General features: G+C 48.7%; 1 protein-coding gene across 2 annotated transcripts in view; it reads left to right on the top strand.

The window, feature by feature from the left end:
* PRDM11 (PR/SET domain 11) overlaps positions 1–12,469 on the top strand; it is a 47,012-nt gene extending 34,543 nt beyond the window's left edge. The window contains exons 3-5 of one of the 2 annotated variants that reach the window (XM_077963073.1): positions 3,734–3,921; positions 8,396–9,022; positions 10,170–12,469. In XM_077963073.1, the coding sequence (XP_077819199.1) occupies positions 3,734–3,921; positions 8,396–9,022; positions 10,170–12,334 (2,980 nt within the window). In that variant the 3' untranslated portion in view covers positions 12,335–12,469. The remainder of the gene's footprint in view (positions 1–3,733; positions 3,922–8,395; positions 9,023–10,169) is intronic. The other variant, XM_028833493.2, reaches the window with a different exon arrangement.
* The last annotated feature ends 6,667 nt before the right edge of the window (positions 12,470–19,136 follow it).

Here is a 19,136-nt window from a genome sequence, read left to right as displayed (position 1 = left end):
TCTCGGTCAGTCTTTTCCTAGTTCTGCCTCCCTAATTGGGGCAGCTTCCTTTCTATTGAAGATACCCATTAAGCAGTAGTGTCTGAGCCTAGCCTAGTCGATTCCCTCCAGCAAAATGGATGCCCTGTGTTATGTTCTCTTAATAGTCATGACCTGACCCAGCTAGAAAATATGATGCACTTGATAAGACACAGTGGGTGAGGTCTGAGAACTGTTGTCTTAGTACTTAGCTATCCAGTCCCCAAGGTCAGCGGGGAGGTTGGAATAAAAACAATCCAGGATCATCATGACAGGTTTAGTCCAGAGCTCTCCACCGCCATCAGCAGCACCGCCACCTTCCCCTTGATTGCTCCAAAGGTCCCAAATTCTATGGGTTGGAGTTGAAATGCCTCAATAAGCGCTAGCATTTGCAGAACAGCCTCAGCCAGGCATTCTCTGTGCCTTCTCTCAAGAGGTAGTGACCTGGTAACTCCTCAAACCTCCTTGCAAAGAGCTGCTCAGCCACAATGGATAGATTTTGCACCTCCTGGTAGCCTTCCACTCCTTGGGGAGGGCTTCTGCTTTCCGCAGCCATGTAATGAATGGAACAGGCACAGTTCTTCATAAAGGGGCTGTTGTGAATGGGAACAGAAGGGTTCTGGGGAGTGGCTCAAGCCAGCATGTGTTAAGGCAAAATACTTAAAAGCAGGAGATCTAATTAGAGGTAACAGGTTTGGGGACCTAGCTGGCTCCATTTAGCTTTACCTCTTACATGATACAACATAAACATCTTGTCAGGGGAATGGGTTGTGATTCACCGAGAGTTGTCATATATATCATAGTTCAAATGCTAAGTTTCGGAACAACCAAATACAACAAAATCTGAATAAGTGTTGATCTGCCTTTGAAAATACTTTGTGATTTATATAATGCCTTGAGGTTAGCTTTCCAAATATTGATTCTTGATGGATAGAAAAAGACCGGAAGATGGAAAGAGAAATTGACTTGAGTCTTTCTAAACCTTTTGACACACCCTAGAAGTTGCTCTTTTGAATAAATAAATCCGTGATAGGAATGTATTTCTCATCTAGCTTTTTCTCTTGATGTTGACTGTCAGAGAAATAATTCTAGCTTTTAGAGCTTGGTGGTTGTTTAGAAACTGGAAGAAAAAAAAGGAGAAGACAGTATTCTCCAATCCTGGTGCTCTGTGATTCAAGTGAGTCTTGTGAGAAAAAGATGAATGAATGGTTTTCCTTTCATATCTGGGAGCAGGAAAGTTTGGAACGACTTCTATTCTGTGCTAACTGCAAGGTTGATTATTTTTGGATGTCAAATCCTAGACTCTCACTAAATTGGGGACTGGAAATATTTTACATATTCAGAAGAAATCTCAGCTATGGAGAAAAGTCTGACTCACAGTTGTAGAATTGAGATCGGGAATTATTAATTTGGAGCAACTTCTGTCAGCCAGGAGGGTCTCTTTTCCCTTCTCTTATGTCCTTTGTTAATAACATCACGGCTGGATGCGTGGAAATCACCGTGTGGTCTTCACTACTCAGAGATAGCGATGCTTATATCCGATGCTGATAAGAACACCGATGTGTTGGGGCTAACAGAGAACACAGACCTAGGACAAGATGCAAATTCTGGGGGATCTAAGCACTGTAAATCCTGCAAGTTCTACACCTCCATGGTGGAGCCTGTGGCTTACTTCTCTCAAAAGGTTGAAGCAGCCAAAGCCAACATTTGCTGTCCCATCCGCCTTGGTCTTACCCCTTCTGAGGTCTTGCAGCATCCTGTTGCCAGAATGGATTGTTCCCTGGACTCCAGTGATCCTCCTTGGAAGGCAACAGCCTCCTCCCAGGCTCTCCAGATGAGAAAGGCAGGATATAGATGAGGGGCAGCTGGTGCCATCCCTGGGACCTCTAGAATGTAGATTCTCCATGCTGCTAGCCGCCACCACTGTCACCTCATACTGGAATTGGCATTCATATATTTCTTTTCTTTGTGTGTGTGTCAGAGGTGAGGTGGGTGACAGTAATATTTGTTTATTGAGGGAAACTTTGAAAGTATGCAAAATTACAAAGATGATCCACCTATAAGGGGTTGTCACTGTTAAAATATTGGTATATTTCCTTCAAGTTGTTTACTGGGGCTTGTTTTTAAAGCATTATTGGAACCATAGTCTAAATACTTCCAGTCCTATTGTTCTCACACTATCTTATTTCAACACCATCTTTCCATGTCATAAAAGATTTTTTGAAAACATTTTTCTATAGATGAGTAGCATTCCATTGTATAAATGTAGCATCATTTATGAAATCATTTCTCTAGTATTAGACATTTAAATGTTTTGCCTTTGTACTACTATACACAATGATACAAGTCACCATAGTGGTATGCCGGGTTTGCATACTTCATCTGTAAATGTTTCTTGAGCCATGTTGCCACATTGTTTCCTAAAGGGTTACACCTGTTAATTCTACATCATCAGTACAGGAGACACCTTTCGTACCACCTTTACCAATAGAGATATTATCATCTTTTAGAAATCTGTGCCAATGAGACAATGTGCTATGCTGTGTTTCTTTTATTAGTGATGTTGAATACTTTTCATTTGTTTATTATCCACTTGAATTATTCTGTGAATTTTTGTTTCCCCTGGACTTTTCCAGATATAATTCATTGGGCTACACCAGTCAGATGGACTTTGATTATTGTCCCTGGTTTATGAGATAAACCATCACATAAAGAACTAAGTTTATTTTTTACTACAAATTTCCTAGATGCTTGTGTATCTCAGAACCCTAAAACGCCAACTAATTTCCTCTTGCGTTCTGATCTGTACAGCTTCTCTCCTCAGCAGGTGTTCCCTCATCTCACCTTTTGGAGGTGGGTAGGGTGGTGGACTGGATGTTGCAAATGTTGTTTCAGTGAGAATGGGCGAGGGCCATAGAATCTGAGGGTTTGACAGAACTTTAAAGGTTTTCTGGTCATTGCCAAGTTGGTGCTTTACATGCCCACAGAGGAGCCATGAGTTACAGTGGGAAACGTGCATAGGACTCAAAGCTTCATCTCCCATTTATTAGCTGTGTGACTTTGGGCAAGTCGCTTGGCCTCTCTGAGCCTCAGTCTCCTTATCTTAAAATCATTTAGTAAGATTAACCAGTGGTTGTCAACCTTCTGTAGTCTCTTATTTACCTTCCTCCCCTGTCCCCACTGAAGCCCCCATTTTTTAAAGATTTTGATCTTTAGCATTTATTAATTGATCTGTTGGACACCTTGTCACATGGGCTATTTGAGCTAGGCTTTGTGAAATACTGGAAACAGTTGAAAGACCCCAGCCTTACCACCATCAGAGGCCTGTGGGTATCTGGGAACCCCTGTGGTTAAAAGTTAGTGAAGAGTAGAAGAGATGACCTTTCAGTTTTTCAATCACCTATAATATCTAGTTGATATATTTTCCATATACTGTGAGGCAGGCAGGGCAGGTGTCATATCCAGTCTCAGAAAACAGAGATTCTTAGAGGTTTGGAGATCTGCTTGAGGTCCCACAACACAGTGACATCGGGACAGGGATGGTTTCTGGCCAGTGCTACTTCTCCAGACAGGGCAGCTGCTCTGCCGATGTTCACACGGGACCACATGCCTGTGGACTTTTAACCATCCACACTTGCCCAGCACTGGGCCGGCACCAGCGGGCACTCAACAAAGGGTGGCCCATGCGTTCTCATCTCTCTCCCCTCCCTGCTAGGTACGTGGTCATCTCTCGGGAGGAGAGGGAGCAGAACCTGCTGGCGTTCCAGCACAGTGAGCGCATCTACTTCCGGGCATGCAGGGACATCCGGCCTGGGGAGTGGCTGCGGGTCTGGTACAGCGAGGACTACATGAAGCGCCTGCACAGCATGTCCCAGGAAACCATCCACCGCAACCTGGCCAGAGGTGAGTGCCATGCTCCATGCGGACTGTGCCCACCACTGAGCCCCAGGGGAGGCCTGGATAGCTTCTTTTGGAGCTTCCTGAGAAAACCAATGGGAAATACAGTTCCCAGCAATGGGAAGACCCAGAGTAATTTGGGGGAACAGATGGTTGAGGTCTGAGTAGCAGCTCTGGGCCAGGCAGGGGCTACCCCAGCATGTTCTCTTCCCCTATGGTCTCAGAAATCCTTACCACACACATTTCAGAGTATCCATGACAGAGACAAGCCCCCAAAGCCAAACAAATGTATTTAATCAAAATATACCCTATTTCCCCAACTCCAGTTGATGAAAAGATGTTACACACTGCTACTGCCTCAATAATGATCGCAATAACAGGGAACATTTACTAAATACTCATTATGTGAAATACTGACAACAGTTCAAGGACCCCACTCTACCACCATCAGAGGCTTGTTGGGTATCTGGGAACCCCTGTGGTTAGAAATTAGTGAAGAGTAGAAGAGATGAGCTTTCAGTTACCTACAATATCTGGTGTTGATATATTTTCCATAACCTGTGAGCAGATTTTCTGCATGTTTCCATGTAATCATCATAGCAGCCGTCCCTACCCTGTCAGTGTACCCTGAGAATTAGATGGAGTCGTGGACATGTGGCCTTTAGGACGATGCCCGCCTCCATCATCAGAAGTCCTCAGCTATAAACTTTTAATACTCATGATCCCACGTGGATTCTTTTACCCATCTTACAGATGTGCAAACCGAATATCAGATGAATACAGTGATTCATCCAGGGTCACCTGGCTAGGAAGGACAGAACTAGGTTTCTAATCCATATCAGTCTGACTTCAAGGTCTAAGTTTGACCTCCAGTGTTACCTGGTGTCTCAGAAAAAACCTGTCCCCTCCTTGGTTCCTCCTGGTGTCTCTACTGCAGTCCTAATGAGATGAGGTGAAAGAACAATATCTATCAAAAGAAGAAGGTTGGCAGGAGGTGGGAGGGTGACTTAGGTGTGGGAAGCTGGGTGGGTTGGGTGTCCATTCAGAAGCAGTTTTACTGCTTCTCAGCGTAAGAAGAGAGTTTAACTACTCTCAGCCTCTAGTCCTTTACCCTTTTATTCCATCCTCATCCTGCCCAGGGTAGACTGGTGAGTCCAGGCCCTTCTTTCAAGGGTTTTTTTTTACACTAAAACCACACACCCAAATACCTAGAGTCTATCTGGTGCCAGGAACCAAGGCTGTTCCCAAGCCTCACTGTATCGTGTTCCTGACCAACTTACTAATTGGAAATAAATCTTCACTTGGAATATGAGGGGAGAAGACGAAAAGGGGGTGGGAGTGACCTATTCAAACTAAGCTATCTTTAAAAGCAAAGCAGAACAAAGCAAACTGTGGACATTGAGTGCACAGCTGCTGCCTGACTTGGTAAAAGGTATCTGGAGATGATGGGCAGTAAAAGGAGACCCCATAAACATACTCATTTCTTGTCTTCTTTGGATCTCAGGGTTGGGCACCTGTTGGTTTCACTTGGCAAGGCGTGCTTCCATGATGAGGCTGCAGTGGTTTCCATGTGACCTCTGGAGATGCCTCATGTAAAAGTGCCTAATACATATTAGGGACTCAATAAGTCTTTGTTGAATGGATGAAAGAAGAAATGAATGAAGACAGCCAAGAAGCTTCCCAAAGAATCATACCACTAGAAGAAAAGAAAACCCAGAGAAATCATATCTGAGAACACAGATTTCGTCCCTTAGTCATAACCTTCTTGCGTTCTTCTGGATTTGTGATGTCCTTTTTTTCCCCCAGTGGTCTTCTCCAGAGCACCTGAAGCTGCATCATCCTCATGAGCCCCAAGACCACAGGGGACTGCTCAGAGAAGGGTGTGAGCTTTCTGGAGTGGTTCAAATGAGGTGTGTCAGACAGACTTGAAAGGAGACACACTGAGACATATGAAGATACAGGAGGAAAGAGGGTCTATTCCTGGTCAGGCTGAGCAGTAGGAAATAGGAAGGAAACTGAAAGCTACAGTGGGGCAGTTCCACAGCTGTGGGTGATCCTGAAGCCCTTGGGAATGGTCATGGAGCTCAGTGGCTTTTAAATGTGTGCCTCTGTAGCCTGTAACTTCAGCGGACTCCGGGTACTTTAAGTGGTGTCCCAGATTGGTGTGCCAGTGCTGCTCTGAAAGGGAGATCCCCTATGCCCAATCACTCATGGTCTTACATAGAAGGAGGTTTCTTTGTAACTGGAGGTTGGCACCCTGATGGAGGCCAGAGCATGAATTATTCGTTCTTATTAAGTAGGAATATTATTGGTTGTTGCCAGAAGTCTTCCTGAAGACAGTGTAAACTATTCCTTTGTGGTTATTCCTTTTAAGAATAGATTGCATCTAAAGCTCACATTCTAACAATTTATGTGATTTGACCTACTTTGACTCATTAATTTACTTTGAGGTTTCCTTTGTTTCTGTTTTCCATATTGTATGGAGGCTTTGGAAGCAATTTCATGATGCTTAAAGGTTTCTTTTGGCCCATAGATGTTTCTTGAAGCCGTAAGTCCACAGAGATCCCCTGCTCATACTAAGAAATTTGAACAACGTTGTTTTCAAACAATGATGAGGAATCTCTGGCGATCTGTAGGCTTGACTTCTCGATGTCCTCAGCTGTTTGCTGCCTGATGGTCCCATGACAAAAGGCAAACGTGGGTCTTGATTTTTAGAGATTTTCAATGGGCAAGTGCTACATCTGATCTGTAAGACATACAGGTTGCATTTTCAAGTTATCTCCATCTCTCCCCTTTCTGCAGCTCAGCTGATATAGAAGTGCAGGCTGTGGGGAGCTGCTGAATTCCAGAAGCCTTGGAGATAAAGTTGTTCCTTAAGTATTCATGTGAGGACAGAAAAGGTGCATCCTGAATAGATAACTTCCTTTTGTGCTGTAACCTAAAGGAAACCTGGAGTCAAACATGTAGCAGGGCACAGCACCTGTGCCAGCTACGGGAAACCAGGCATGGAACATCTGGACTGCTTATGGCAAACCCTTGGCCTTCACTCAGAAGCCTTTGGCAAATGGAGCCATCAAAAGCCTAAGTACAGCTTAGTTCAAGTCATTGTTCAGTGGCACATCACCCAGGGCCCCTGCATCTGGTCTAGGAAACCTTTGAGATTTCTGAGTTCCATGGGCTACTTTCAGGACCCTCTAAGGGCTGAAGAGATTCCTCTGCCTTTTTAGCATCTCTCACCAGGAAGCATCAGCACTTCTGTAGCAGTTTATGAAACTATGTTGGTAATTTTAAAGAATCACGCTAGCTGGGTGCCATGGCTCATGCCTGTAATCCCAGCACTTTGGGAGGCCAAGGTGGGCAGATCGCTTGAACCTAGGAGTTCGAGACCAGCCTGGGCAACATGGCGAAACCCTATATCCACAAAAAATACAAAACTTAGGGTGTGATGATGTGCGTCTGTAGTCCCAGCTACTTGGGAGGCTGAGGTGGGAGGATCACTTGAACCTGGAAGGTGGAGGCTGCGTGAGCACCACTGCACTTCAGCCTGGACAACAGAGTGAGTCTCTGTCTCAAAAAATAAAATTAAAAACAAGGAATCAGTCTAAAATAATTTATGGTTGAGGAGCTCACCAAAATATTTGAAACAAATGAAAGTAATTCAAAGTGAATTGAAGTAATTCACATGATAGAAATAGGCAAGGAAACGTCCTTTGAATTGCCAAGTAAGGAGACACAGCTATATTTCCAGACTGCTTTGGGTCATTGTGGATACCTTGTCCTTTATCTTGTCAGAGGCTGTCATGTTGGAGCCCTCAGCGCCATAGGTCTCCTTGTCTTCCCCTTTCCTCTGCCCTTAGTCATCAGTGAGAACTACAGAAGTTCAGATCATGCTTTCTCACATGTTCCTAGTCTGCTGATTGCTGGGAGAATTAGAAAGGACAGTTGCCAAAGGATTGACTTTGCCTTAAGTGGGCTGTCTCCATAGCAACGAAGGAGGAGGAAGGAGTGAGGCCTATGGTGTTTCACGTGTACCTTTTACCAAGTCGAAGCAGCCATCTTGTCATTGCTAGGGCTGAGGGGAAGCTGCAAAGGTTGGGGGAGTTGATACTCACTTGGCTCTGAGGTATGTTCCCACCACCCAGTGTGATTAAGTGGGATGTTGCCTTCTAGGGTCACAGGAAAGAATGTTCAATTACTCTCCCCTGTAGATTTCTCTTAACTTATAACCGTAGAGCTTGTAGATGTGAAGCTTCTCGGAAACTGTCTCTTTATAAAAGGTCTTTCCACCGTTCAGGTCCTATGAGTCTAGTTCTGATGGTCCACTGAGTGATTCATATCTCCCCTTTGCAACACCTGCCCCACAAGCCCAGATGTAGAGGGATGTGTCAGGTGACCTGACAGGAGGCCTGCTTTGTTTTCTGTTGGTTTCTCCAATTTGGGGGTTTTCCCCACTTCCTTACACCCTGGTTTTCCTTCCTAGGAGAGAAGAGGTTGCAGAGGGAGAAGTCTGAGCAGGCTCTGGATAACCCAGAAGACCTGAGGGGTCCCATTCATCTCCCTGTGCTGAGACAGGGCAAAAGTCCCTACAAGCGTGGCTTTGATGAGGGGGACGTACACCCCCAAGCCAAGAAGAAGAAAATTGACCTGATTTTCAAGGATGTTCTGGAGGCCTCACTGGAATCTGCAAAGGTGGAAGCCCACCAGTTGGCCTTGAGCACCTCACTGGTCATCAGGAAAGTCCCCAAGTACCAGGATGATGCCTACAGTCGGTGTGCAACAACCATGACCCATGGTGTGCAGAATATAGGCCGGACCCAGGGGGAGGGGGACCGGAAGGTCCCCCAGGGGGTCTCCAAGGAGCCAGGCCAATTGGAGGATGAAGAAGAGGAGCCTTCATCATTCAAGGCCGACAGTCCTGCCGAGGCCTCCCTTGCATCTGACCCTCATGAACTTCCCACCACCTCTTTTTGCCCTAACTGTATTCGCCTAAAGAAGAAGGTTCGGGAGCTTCAGGCAGAATTAGACATGCTTAAGTCTGGGAAACTTCCTGAGCCCCCCGTATTGCCACCACAGGTACTGGAGCTCCCAGAGTTCTCGGACCCTGCAGGTAAGTTGGTTTGGATGAGATTATTGTTGGAGGGCAGAGCACGCAGTGGGCTGTGTGGAGGGTAGCCTAAAGCTCTCTGTGGAAACCACCTTCTGGGAGACCTGAGGAGTGTAACATGGAGGCAGCTACCTCCATGGGTGGGAGCCCAGGTCTTCAGTGTCTCTGGCAGGCCCGTCGGCAGCTCTGCCAGGTACTCTGTGTGTTGCCCTTGTATCCTCCTTGTCAATAAAGGAAGTTCCGCTGCAGATGGGGTGTGTGCTGTGTTCTTGACCCGTTGCCTTTCTCTGGTGGTCCTACTGGTGTCTTACCCCAAAGCCCAATTTCTAAACCCAGTCTTTCTCTCTCCCCAGTCCCAAGCAGGGTGTCCCACTGGAGAGATCTCATGGCTTCCCTACCTTAGTCCAGGAACATAACCTTGTTATTCTCTTCCTGAATTTCTGTCCTGCCACACATGTTCCCCAGCCTGGAGTTCTAGAAGGATGGAGAGTGAGGGGATCCAGGCCATTCGCCTGCATGGCTTTTCCCTATTCTGTTGGCTACCTGGATCTCTAGTGTTGGTTGACAACTAGGGAGGTTTTCCACTTCATATCTGCAGCTGAGGGAGACTGTTTACATAGCACTTACTCTTTTAACCACATCCCTTAGCTCAGAATGAGGTGTTTCTTGTATTTAAAGCATGCATCTGAACTAAACTGCATTTTGATCCTGAAATCACTTGGGGCCATATCCAAGCTACTTTTGTTCGCATTAATGAAGGGCAAATGAATCCCAAGTTCTTGTATAACTTTGGAATGTGTGATGTACTTTTCCTCCTCCGTCAGATCTACTCTCCTAGCTTGTACTGTCCAGTTGATAGGGGGCATTTAAATCCCTCAAATACCCACACATGGAGGGTGAGGCAGGCAGCCTGGAGCCTGGTGGGTGTGACAGAAGGCAACCGTGGACAATCCACAGAGAGTAAAAGTCACATGGGCTAGCAGGAGTGCTCATAAACTAATTCTGGGCTGGGATTCAATCTGTCATAGGCTTCCACGGACTTCTGTTTCCCACAGTGTGGCACCTACCTTCCAGGAATGTTTCCTGTGGATTTTGGAAAAGCCTGTTGTTTCCACCAGGTATCAATGTTTCTTTCCCATTTGTTTTTCAGCCTCAGAGAGCATGGTCTCCGGCCCCGCCATCATGGAGGACGATGACCAGGAAGTCGATTCAGCAGATGAATCTGTCTCCAATGATATGATGACTGCGACGGATGAGCCCTCCAAGATGTCATCGGCCACCGGGCGCCGAATCCGGCGCTTTAAGCAGGAATGGCTGAAGAAGTTCTGGTTCCTGCGGTACTCCCCGACCCTCAATGAGATGTGGTGTCACGTCTGCCGCCAGTACACAGTGCAGTCCTCACGCACCTCAGCCTTCATCATCGGCTCCAAACAGTTTAAGATTCACACCATCAAACTGCACAGCCAGAGCAACCTGCACAAGAAGTGCCTGCAGCTGTACAAGCTCCGCATGCACCCGGAGAAGACAGAGGAGATGTGTCGCAACATGACCCTGCTCTTCAACACAGCCTACCACCTGGCCCTGGAGGGCAGGCCCTACCTGGACTTCAGGCCCCTGGCAGAGCTGCTGAGGAAGTGTGAGCTGAAGGTGGTGGACCAGTACATGAACGAGGGAGACTGCCAGATCCTCATCCATCACATCGCCCGGGCCCTGCGGGAAGACCTGGTGGAGCGCATCCGCCAGTCACCTTGCCTCAGCATCATCCTGGATGGGCAGAGTGATGATCTGCTGGCCGACACAGTGGCTGTCTATGTTCAGTACACCAGCAGCGATGGGCCCCCGGCCACAGAGTTCCTGTCCCTACAGGAGCTGGGGTTCTCTAGCACAGAAAGCTATCTCCAGGCACTTGACCGGGCCTTCTCGGCCTTGGGCATCCGGTTGCAGGATGAAAAGCCAACCGTTGGCTTGGGTGTAGATGGAGCCAACATCACAGCCAGCCTCCGTGCCAGCATGTTCATGACCATCCGCAAGACGCTGCCCTGGCTGCTGTGCCTGCCCTTCATGGTGCACCGGCCCCACCTGGAGATCCTGGATGCCATCAGCGGGAAGGAGCTCCCATGCCTGGAGGAGCTGGAGAACAACCTGAAGCAGCTGCTGAGCTTCTACCGCTACTCGCCACGCCTCATGTGCGAGCTGCGGTCCACAGCGGCCACACTCTGTGAGGAGACGGAGTTCCTGGGGGATATCCGCGCAGTGCGCTGGATCATCGGTGAGCAGAACGTCCTCAATGCCCTCATCAAGGACTACCTGGAGGTGGTGGCCCATCTCAAGGAGGTCAGCAGCCAGACCCAGCGGGCGGATGCCTCGGCCATCGCACTGGCCCTGCTGCAGTTCCTCATGGACTACCAGTCCATCAAGCTCATCTACTTCCTGCTGGACGTGATCGCTGTGCTCTCGCGCCTGGCCTACATCTTCCAGGGCGAGTACCTGCTGGTGTCCCAGGTGGATGACAAGATCGAGGAGGCCATCCAGGAGATCAGCCGGCTGGCTGACTCCCCTGGAGAATACCTGCAGGAGTTCGAGGAGAACTTCCGAGAGAGCTTCAATGGGATCGCCATGAAGAATCTCAGGGTGGCTGAAGCCAAGTTCCAGTCCATCAGGGAGAAGATCTGCCAGAAGACCCAGGTCATCCTGGCTCAGAGGTTCGACTCCCGCAGCCGGATCTTTGTGAAGGCCTGCCAGGTGTTCGACCTGGCTGCCTGGCCCAGGAGCAGTGAGGAGCTGATGAGCTTTGGCAAGGAGGATATGGTGCAAATATTTGATCACCTGGAGGCCATCCCGACCTTTTCCCGGGATGTCTGTAGGGAAGGGCTGGACCCCCGGGGTAGCCTGTTGATGGAGTGGCGAGAACTCAAGGCAGATTACTACACCAAAAATGGCTTCAAAGACCTGATCAGCCACATTTGCAAGTACAAACAGAGGTTTCCACTCTTGAACAAGATCATCCAGGTTCTTAAAGTCCTCCCCACTTCCACCGCTTGCTGCGAGAAAGGCCGCAATGCCCTCCAGCGAGTTCGCAAAAACCACCGCTCCCGCCTGACCCTGGAGCAGCTTAGCGACCTGTTGACAATCGCTGTAAACGGACCGCCAATCGCCAACTTTGATGCCAAGCGAGCCCTGGACAGCTGGTTTGAGGAGAAGTCTGGGAATAGTTATGCGCTGTCAGCAGAAGTCCTCAGTAGGATGTCTGCGCTGGAGCAGAAGCCAGCGCTACAGACCGTGGACCACGGGACGGAGTTTTACCCCGACATTTAAGAAGCTGGCACTGCAGAGTTCACTAAGCTGTTGAATATTTTTTTAATCTATACTCATAAGCTTTGATATATTATATAAATATATATTATATTATATTATATATATATATATATATAAACTCACACTGAAAATTTTTAAAAACCAAGGTGACGTGTCCACCAGAAGCCACTGGGAGCTTTCAGAAAGGAAAAATGTTGGAAACTGACTCTTGTCTACAAAATTTGGCAGCTGCAACATACATGGCAACTCATTTTCACTCACAGAAGCACGTGCTGGGGCCTCCTGTGTTCCCACCTTACTGTTCGCCAACAGCATAAGCTAAAATGACAGGTCTCTGTCATCACCTTTAGGTAGCTCATTTTGTTTATGTTTTCATTTGTGGGTGGCGGGGCTCTGGGTTTGGGTTTATGTTCTTGCCTTTTCTTTTTTCATTCGGTTTTATGATGGGAGGGAGCTCCTCGGCCTCCTCATTGACATTCTGGTCCGGCTGAATCAGATCTCTGACTTAAGCCAGGGTGGGTTGTCTGTCTGGATTGGGGGGATTGACCTTTCTCCCTCTCCACCTGACTTCAGCTTGAGATCTTTTTTTATTCATTTCCTAATGAGGGTTCCTTCACTGTCCTACAAACAAAAGTGTCGGTCAAACTGTGACACTGCCACACCTCACCTCTGTTGCCTCGTCCATCCCTGGGTTGTGGATCCCTTCCTTCCAGCCCCCCTAGAAATTCACGATATTACCCATTATACTGAAGGCAACATTGCCTCACCGCCGAGCTTGAAATCCTGGGGAAGGGAGAAGGGGTGAGATTTTAGCATTCCTGTTTATACGAGGTAGAGGATAAAACAATACAATTCCATTCCGATCCAGGGCTTTTGGGGAGATAAAGAGCCAAGAAGTCCAGACCCCAATAGGGGAGTGATTTTTGGCTAAAAAATAAGTAAAATGAAAAGTACGTATTTGAGTTACATTATTTATACTCTTTCTTTATAATCATATCATATGTTGAGGGTTTTCTTTTTCTTTAATAATCAAGAAATGCCTGCTATAGTTCAGTGGCAGGAGGTGTCAATGCAAATTGTGCCCTGAGTTATACATAACTCAGATGAGAGTCTCTAGAGATGTGGTCCTTCTTTTGCAACAAGGCTGATAACATGCTCCATGGTCATAGGAAACTGGGGAATGTGTCTCTGCCTGTAAACTCTTCCTTTTTTGAACAGGATAGAGATGTCCTAAAGAAATGGAGAAAAGAAGAGAGGACTCTCAAGGCATCAGCCTACACACACACACACACACACACACACACACACACAATCACAATATACAATATAAGCTTTAGAAATAGCCACTTGCCTACTCCCTGGGGCAAGTAGTGTTTTAAACTAGAGGAGTCTGATCAATGCTCTTTCATTCATTTAACTACCGGTATACCTCGCAAGGGAGTTTTAAAAAATGTGCGTGAGCTGTTAAAAACTTCTGTTCATGTTTCTACATCTGATTTATGCATATTTTATATGCAGAGATCCTATCAAGTGGATGCAGGTCATTTTGGGGTGGGGGGAGGAAGATCTGAATTATATACACGTGGTCAGTTCTGCTGAGAGCTTCATCTCTTGGTTGGCAGAGGGTGGTGTGGTCTGGCCACAGGCAAGGCCCCAGTGTCTTCAACCTGCTTGGTTCAGACATTATAAAACTGTGGTGGCTTCCTTCCTTCTTGGTTTATGTTGTCTCTGAGGCCTCATGCCACCGTTGAGAACCATAGTGGAAATGTCATCAACACTGAACATGTTATAGCCCTTTCTTTGTCCCACCAGTCCCTTCATCCCCCACCAATCCCTTCCCCTTCACCCCCATGGTCTTGGTGCTAAGATAACTTTAGAATCATTGCTGCTAGTCAATAGCTTTTCATTATATAAATATATTATATATATTATATATTATTTTTGAAACATTTTTGTTTGTTTTCAACAGTGATGTAGCATGTTAGAAAAACAAAACAAAACAAAACAAAAACCTGGGCTCCTCCAACTGTCCCACTGCCAGGCCTCATATGCTGCCTTCTTCAACAAATCAATGCACCCCTGCCTGGTGACATCCACCCCACCCTCCACCCCAGTCAGTTGCACACATGCTTCCCCACCCTCCTCTGAGCAAGAAGACAGTTAGCAGGAACGAGCAAGGAAAGGCTGAAAGCCCCCTTCTGAGGCTCTGAGGTTCCCAGCCCCGTTCCACTTCCCCACTTTAAACTGATGTCTCCCTCCATCTGCTCCTCCCATCAGGGTCAAAACCTAACTGTGGTCCAGCGGGATGCTGTTACAAAGCACCAGGTCCCACGGGGCCCAGCCCCAGCCTCGGGACTTCCTGTCCCCTCGCACATGCAAACTGCTGTGTCTGGGGAGTTTCACTGAGCATCGCAGAGACAAAGAAGGGTTGAGGGCAGAGATGGCTGGCAAGACAGGGCTTGGTGAGGGCAGAAACAGTAGGTTGGGATCCTTTCTTCTAGCCAACAGTTGCCTTACACCTTACATTGGGTAATGGGTAGGGAGGAGCAGGCCAAGGCTCCCACTCATTTGAAAACCAGGAAGAGAGAACCAGTGTCTTCTTGAGCACCTGGTCAGCTGGGGCTACGCTTTTTCCTCTCAAGAGATCATGGCCAAAATGAGCTAAAATCTTCAGCTAGAAGGGGTAAAGCTTATGAGCCAGTGCCAGTGCCTACCCTGTAGCCCCTGATAAAGCTGAGAGCAGGTGACCTGCTTCTGGCCTAACAGAATGAGCTGCTAGGCACAGCACGCAGCTGCAGGGGTCACCTCCTCAGCTGGCCAGCAGACCTTGCAAAAGCTAACCTCTCAGGTGGTCCTGAAGTTAGGTTAGGGCATCCCTGAAACTCTGGGTGCTTGTGGCTTCTGCTAAATTTAGCCATGCCAGGGCTGTGGCAGACACTCTGTAGGCCACATTGCCTTGGGACAGGGAATAATTTGGGTGATACACCACTGCAATTTACACGGGGTCTCTTCTCAGCTTGGATGTTCCCTGGGAGGCCCAGTGCTTCTGTCCTGTGAATTCTGCGTGTGATTACCCATGATTTCTGTCATAGGCATTTCTCACTGTTCTGCTTGCTTGAGAAGGACTTGGACTGATAGGACACTCAGAGTCTAGCCCAGGGAGCCATATGCTTGGCTAACCTAATCTCCCCTTGATGTGTATACAGAACTGTGGAAAAGCAGTTGGTGCATCCCAAACGTGGTTACTTCAGACAAGACAGAGCCCTTTAACTCAGTCTCTGGTTTAGGAGTGATGACTACAGGCTTAGAATGAAATGTGTCTCGGGCTGAGACTTGACATAACTGGGCTGGCTGATTAGTGACTTTCTTTGGCTCATGGGGATGGTGGGAAGTGAGATCAACCTTGAGGCCCAGGTTTGTGGCCAATTGTGCCAAGAAGATACCCGGCAGAGCCTGGGAGCCAGGGCCCTTATGATTAACATGATCTGTTTTTCCTTCATGGAGGACAAAATAAAAGATCCACTGCCATCTAGTATCTGTGAAACATGAGGACAGCCCAGCCATGTCTGTAACTCTTGCCATGTCAGAATACCCAAGTTTTGCCTGCCTGGTTGAATATGAGAGTCCAGGCATCAAAAACAGCAGTCTTATTTAATTTAATTTTTTCAATGACTGGCCTTTGACACCTTGTGATGCTGGGCACATCCTCATTTCCCCATTCTCACTTGGGACTGAGAGCAGACTCCAGCTCCGGGGTCCCTGGATGGCAAGGTTCAGTGCTGGGCCCCGGAATCTATGGCACTTGGAGGTCTCTGACCTCAGCCTCTGCCACATGTTTCCAAGTTGAGTTCTTTTGCTGAACCCCCTTCCCTTGAGTTGCTTATGCCAACCCTTTAATTTGGGAAAAGGACCTTGTAATTACTTAAGGTAATGTTTAAATGTTTTCCATTCATTTGGAGGTGGTGCCAAAAGCGGGGAAAGCACACAGAAGGCTGGAAACGATAGCTGACAGCCTGCCGTGGGCCCACAGCCCTGGCCCAGCCTGCACTGAGGGGCTTGTGCCATGTTACTTGATCACCTGGAGCCTGATGGGACCCAGGAGGTAGCCTGAGGGGTTGAAGTATAACTTCCCTCTTCTGGATGCCCCCTTTCACTTTTCTTTCTCCCCCCTCTGGGAATGGGAGGTCTAAACCTAGGTCTGCTTTTGGCTTTCAGTCTGGGTTGATTTCCAAGTAGAATTCATGCTTTTTCTTGGCCCATAGGTCCAACTTTTGGCAGAAGGCACTGGACTTGTGCCCCTTCCCTGCTTCAAGAGGCAGATCTAGCCAGGCCAGGCTGGAACAGCTGAAACAGGCAGGCCAGGCCTCTTCAGACAAGAAAGGGTTTTCAGAGGGCAGTGGTGCACCCATTCCAGACACCAGTCTTCTGGGGAAGTGGTGCTGTGTCATGGGTTCTAGTCTGGCCTCTTCCTAGGTCCTCAGGAGGACTCAAGAGACTGGCACAGCCCTTCTGCTTGGAGGGAAACCCATCTCCCATTTGGTGGGGGCCCTTCTCTTGCCGTCTGTTGGTTAGGGTGCTTGAGCTGAGTGGATGGTGCTGTGATATTTTTAAGGAGCCTTTGAGGCAATCTTTGCATGTTAGCCAGAGGGAGAAAAAGTGCCCTTTTGGGAGGAAAATGGTACACCCCTCCGCTTCCATCTGGCACTCCCTTCCCCCCACCCCCGCAAGTGGTATCGCCCTGGAAATACCTATGCAATCCAGTCTCCCTAGGAGAGAGTGCATGGAAGCAGGGGTATGTGCAGTGTAGAATACAGATGCTACAGCATATATGTTGTATATATGGACATATACAGTATGTATACACACAGAGTAAGAGAGTAAATCACGTCTATATATCTATAAATAATATCCTATATATTTATACATTTCTATGTTTTAAATAGATATAAAAATAGAGTCTATAGAGCTGGGAGAGCAGTGGGAAGCCTGGCGCTGTGTTGTGCAAAGGGGGAGGGAGCACGGCCTTCGGAGAGGGAGCCGGGGAAGGCCAGCAGGCAGGGTTGGCTGGCAAGGGGGCCTCCTACCCGAGTGTTGGAGAGGAGAGTGGCTGGGTCCCGGCTCGCTCCATGCACTTTCTCTCCTTTTCCACAGGCTTGGTCTGAGGTTGGAAGGAGATACCCCCTGAGCTCCAGCTGAGGTGCCCCCTACCTCTCCCCACCCCCACAGCCTACGCTTAGGCGGTCACTGCTGCTTGGCAGTAGGACGTGGTCTCTGACTCCTGGTGGAGGGACCACTGCACAAACTCCTTCAAAACCCTCTCCCACCAGGACTGAGCAGCGTCGGTGGCAATAGGAAAGGTGCAAACTGGATCAAGAGCTGGTCCAGGAAAGATACCGCCCCTGCCCTCTTAGATGCTTCTGCTGCCCCTAGAGGCCGAGCCGCTGAAGTGCAGCCATCCTGGCCTCCCTCACCTGCTCAACCACTTTCGGGGAGAGGACGCGGGCAGCGTGAGCATCGCCAGGCAGCGCTGCCCACCATCCACAGGCTTTCTGGCCAGGGCAGGTGGCATCAGCTAGCAGGAGACGGTGGGAGAGACATATCCGCACACTCATAAATTCAATGGCAACTCCAGTCCAGAAGCAGGGCTTGGGCCCAGCCCGCTCCGCGCAGCAGCTGCTGCTGGCTGTACTCAGGACAACGCTGTTTCCCCTCCCTCACAGAGGCCCGGTGGCCCCCTACCCCACCCCCGCCGTAACAGGCAGGTTTAGTTCACGTACACTGTTCGCATTCTGTAACTTGAGGCAGAGGCTGAGCCGGGATGCCCCAAGCTCATCCACTTTTGTTGGGGAGGGCGCCTCCCTGGGTTTATCACCAGCTCCCAGCCCGGGCCAGGCAGGGATGTCTGGGGGCCACGCGGGGGCACCGGTGCAAGCTGGCAACATGACGGAGGGCTTGTGCAGCCCTGACGGGACCCAGAAGCCCATTTGCTCCCAGTTTCCTCTCTCTGTTTTTTTCCTCCTGGAGGTAGGAGAGAGGGCCTGACCAGGCACCCGGTGATGGAGCACAGGCAGCTACATGCTCCCTCTCTCCAGACCAGCCTTCCGTCTTTGGGGTCCGAAGGGGCATTTGCTGCCATCCTGAGCCTCCTCTGCCCCTGTCTTGCTCTTCCCCACCATCCTACAAGTACCTCAGTCTCCAGCAGGCCCACCCCTCCACTTGCAGCCCAGGGCGGGTCTGTTCTGCCAATGCCCACCTCCTTGAGCCACAGCTAGCTGCCAACTGGGTCTTGGGACACTCTGCAGTACCTGGCTCAAGAGAGACCAGGCCGGGCCGAGCCTTCTTCCCACTGCTGTGGACCAGACCCACGGCCAGGGGATGGGCATCCCCAGGTAGCAATCCCACAATGCACTGTACCTCAGAGAGAGAGCACGCCAGGGGCACCAAGGGACCGAGCCCTCCGTCCAGAGGGGGACAGCGGTCACAATACTGCTCACCAAAAGACAAAGGCCAGGCTGCCCTCGGGCACCCCTCAGTCTTCACTTTTGTCTCTCCGGAAGAACCAGCAGTCTGATTCCGTCTATTTCAGCCCCCGTCTCTCTCCTCTCCACCCCCACGCTGCTGAACCGTTTTCATGTCAATCACAAAGGAAAAATAAGTGGGGGTGGGGGGAAATACCTAGGAGTCTATTATCACATATTAATATGTTAATACTTTCTTTCTTTAAAAAAACAAACCTCTTGATGTTATTATTTTGCAGACTACGCTTTATAGTACCTGTGTGACGGGACCTAGAACACTGGAT

This window comes from Macaca mulatta, chromosome 14 (genome assembly GCF_049350105.2).
Source record: "Macaca mulatta isolate MMU2019108-1 chromosome 14, T2T-MMU8v2.0, whole genome shotgun sequence".
In the NCBI taxonomy this organism is placed as follows: domain Eukaryota; kingdom Metazoa; phylum Chordata; class Mammalia; order Primates; family Cercopithecidae; genus Macaca; species Macaca mulatta.
This window is presented reverse-complemented; position numbering and strand designations above follow the sequence as displayed.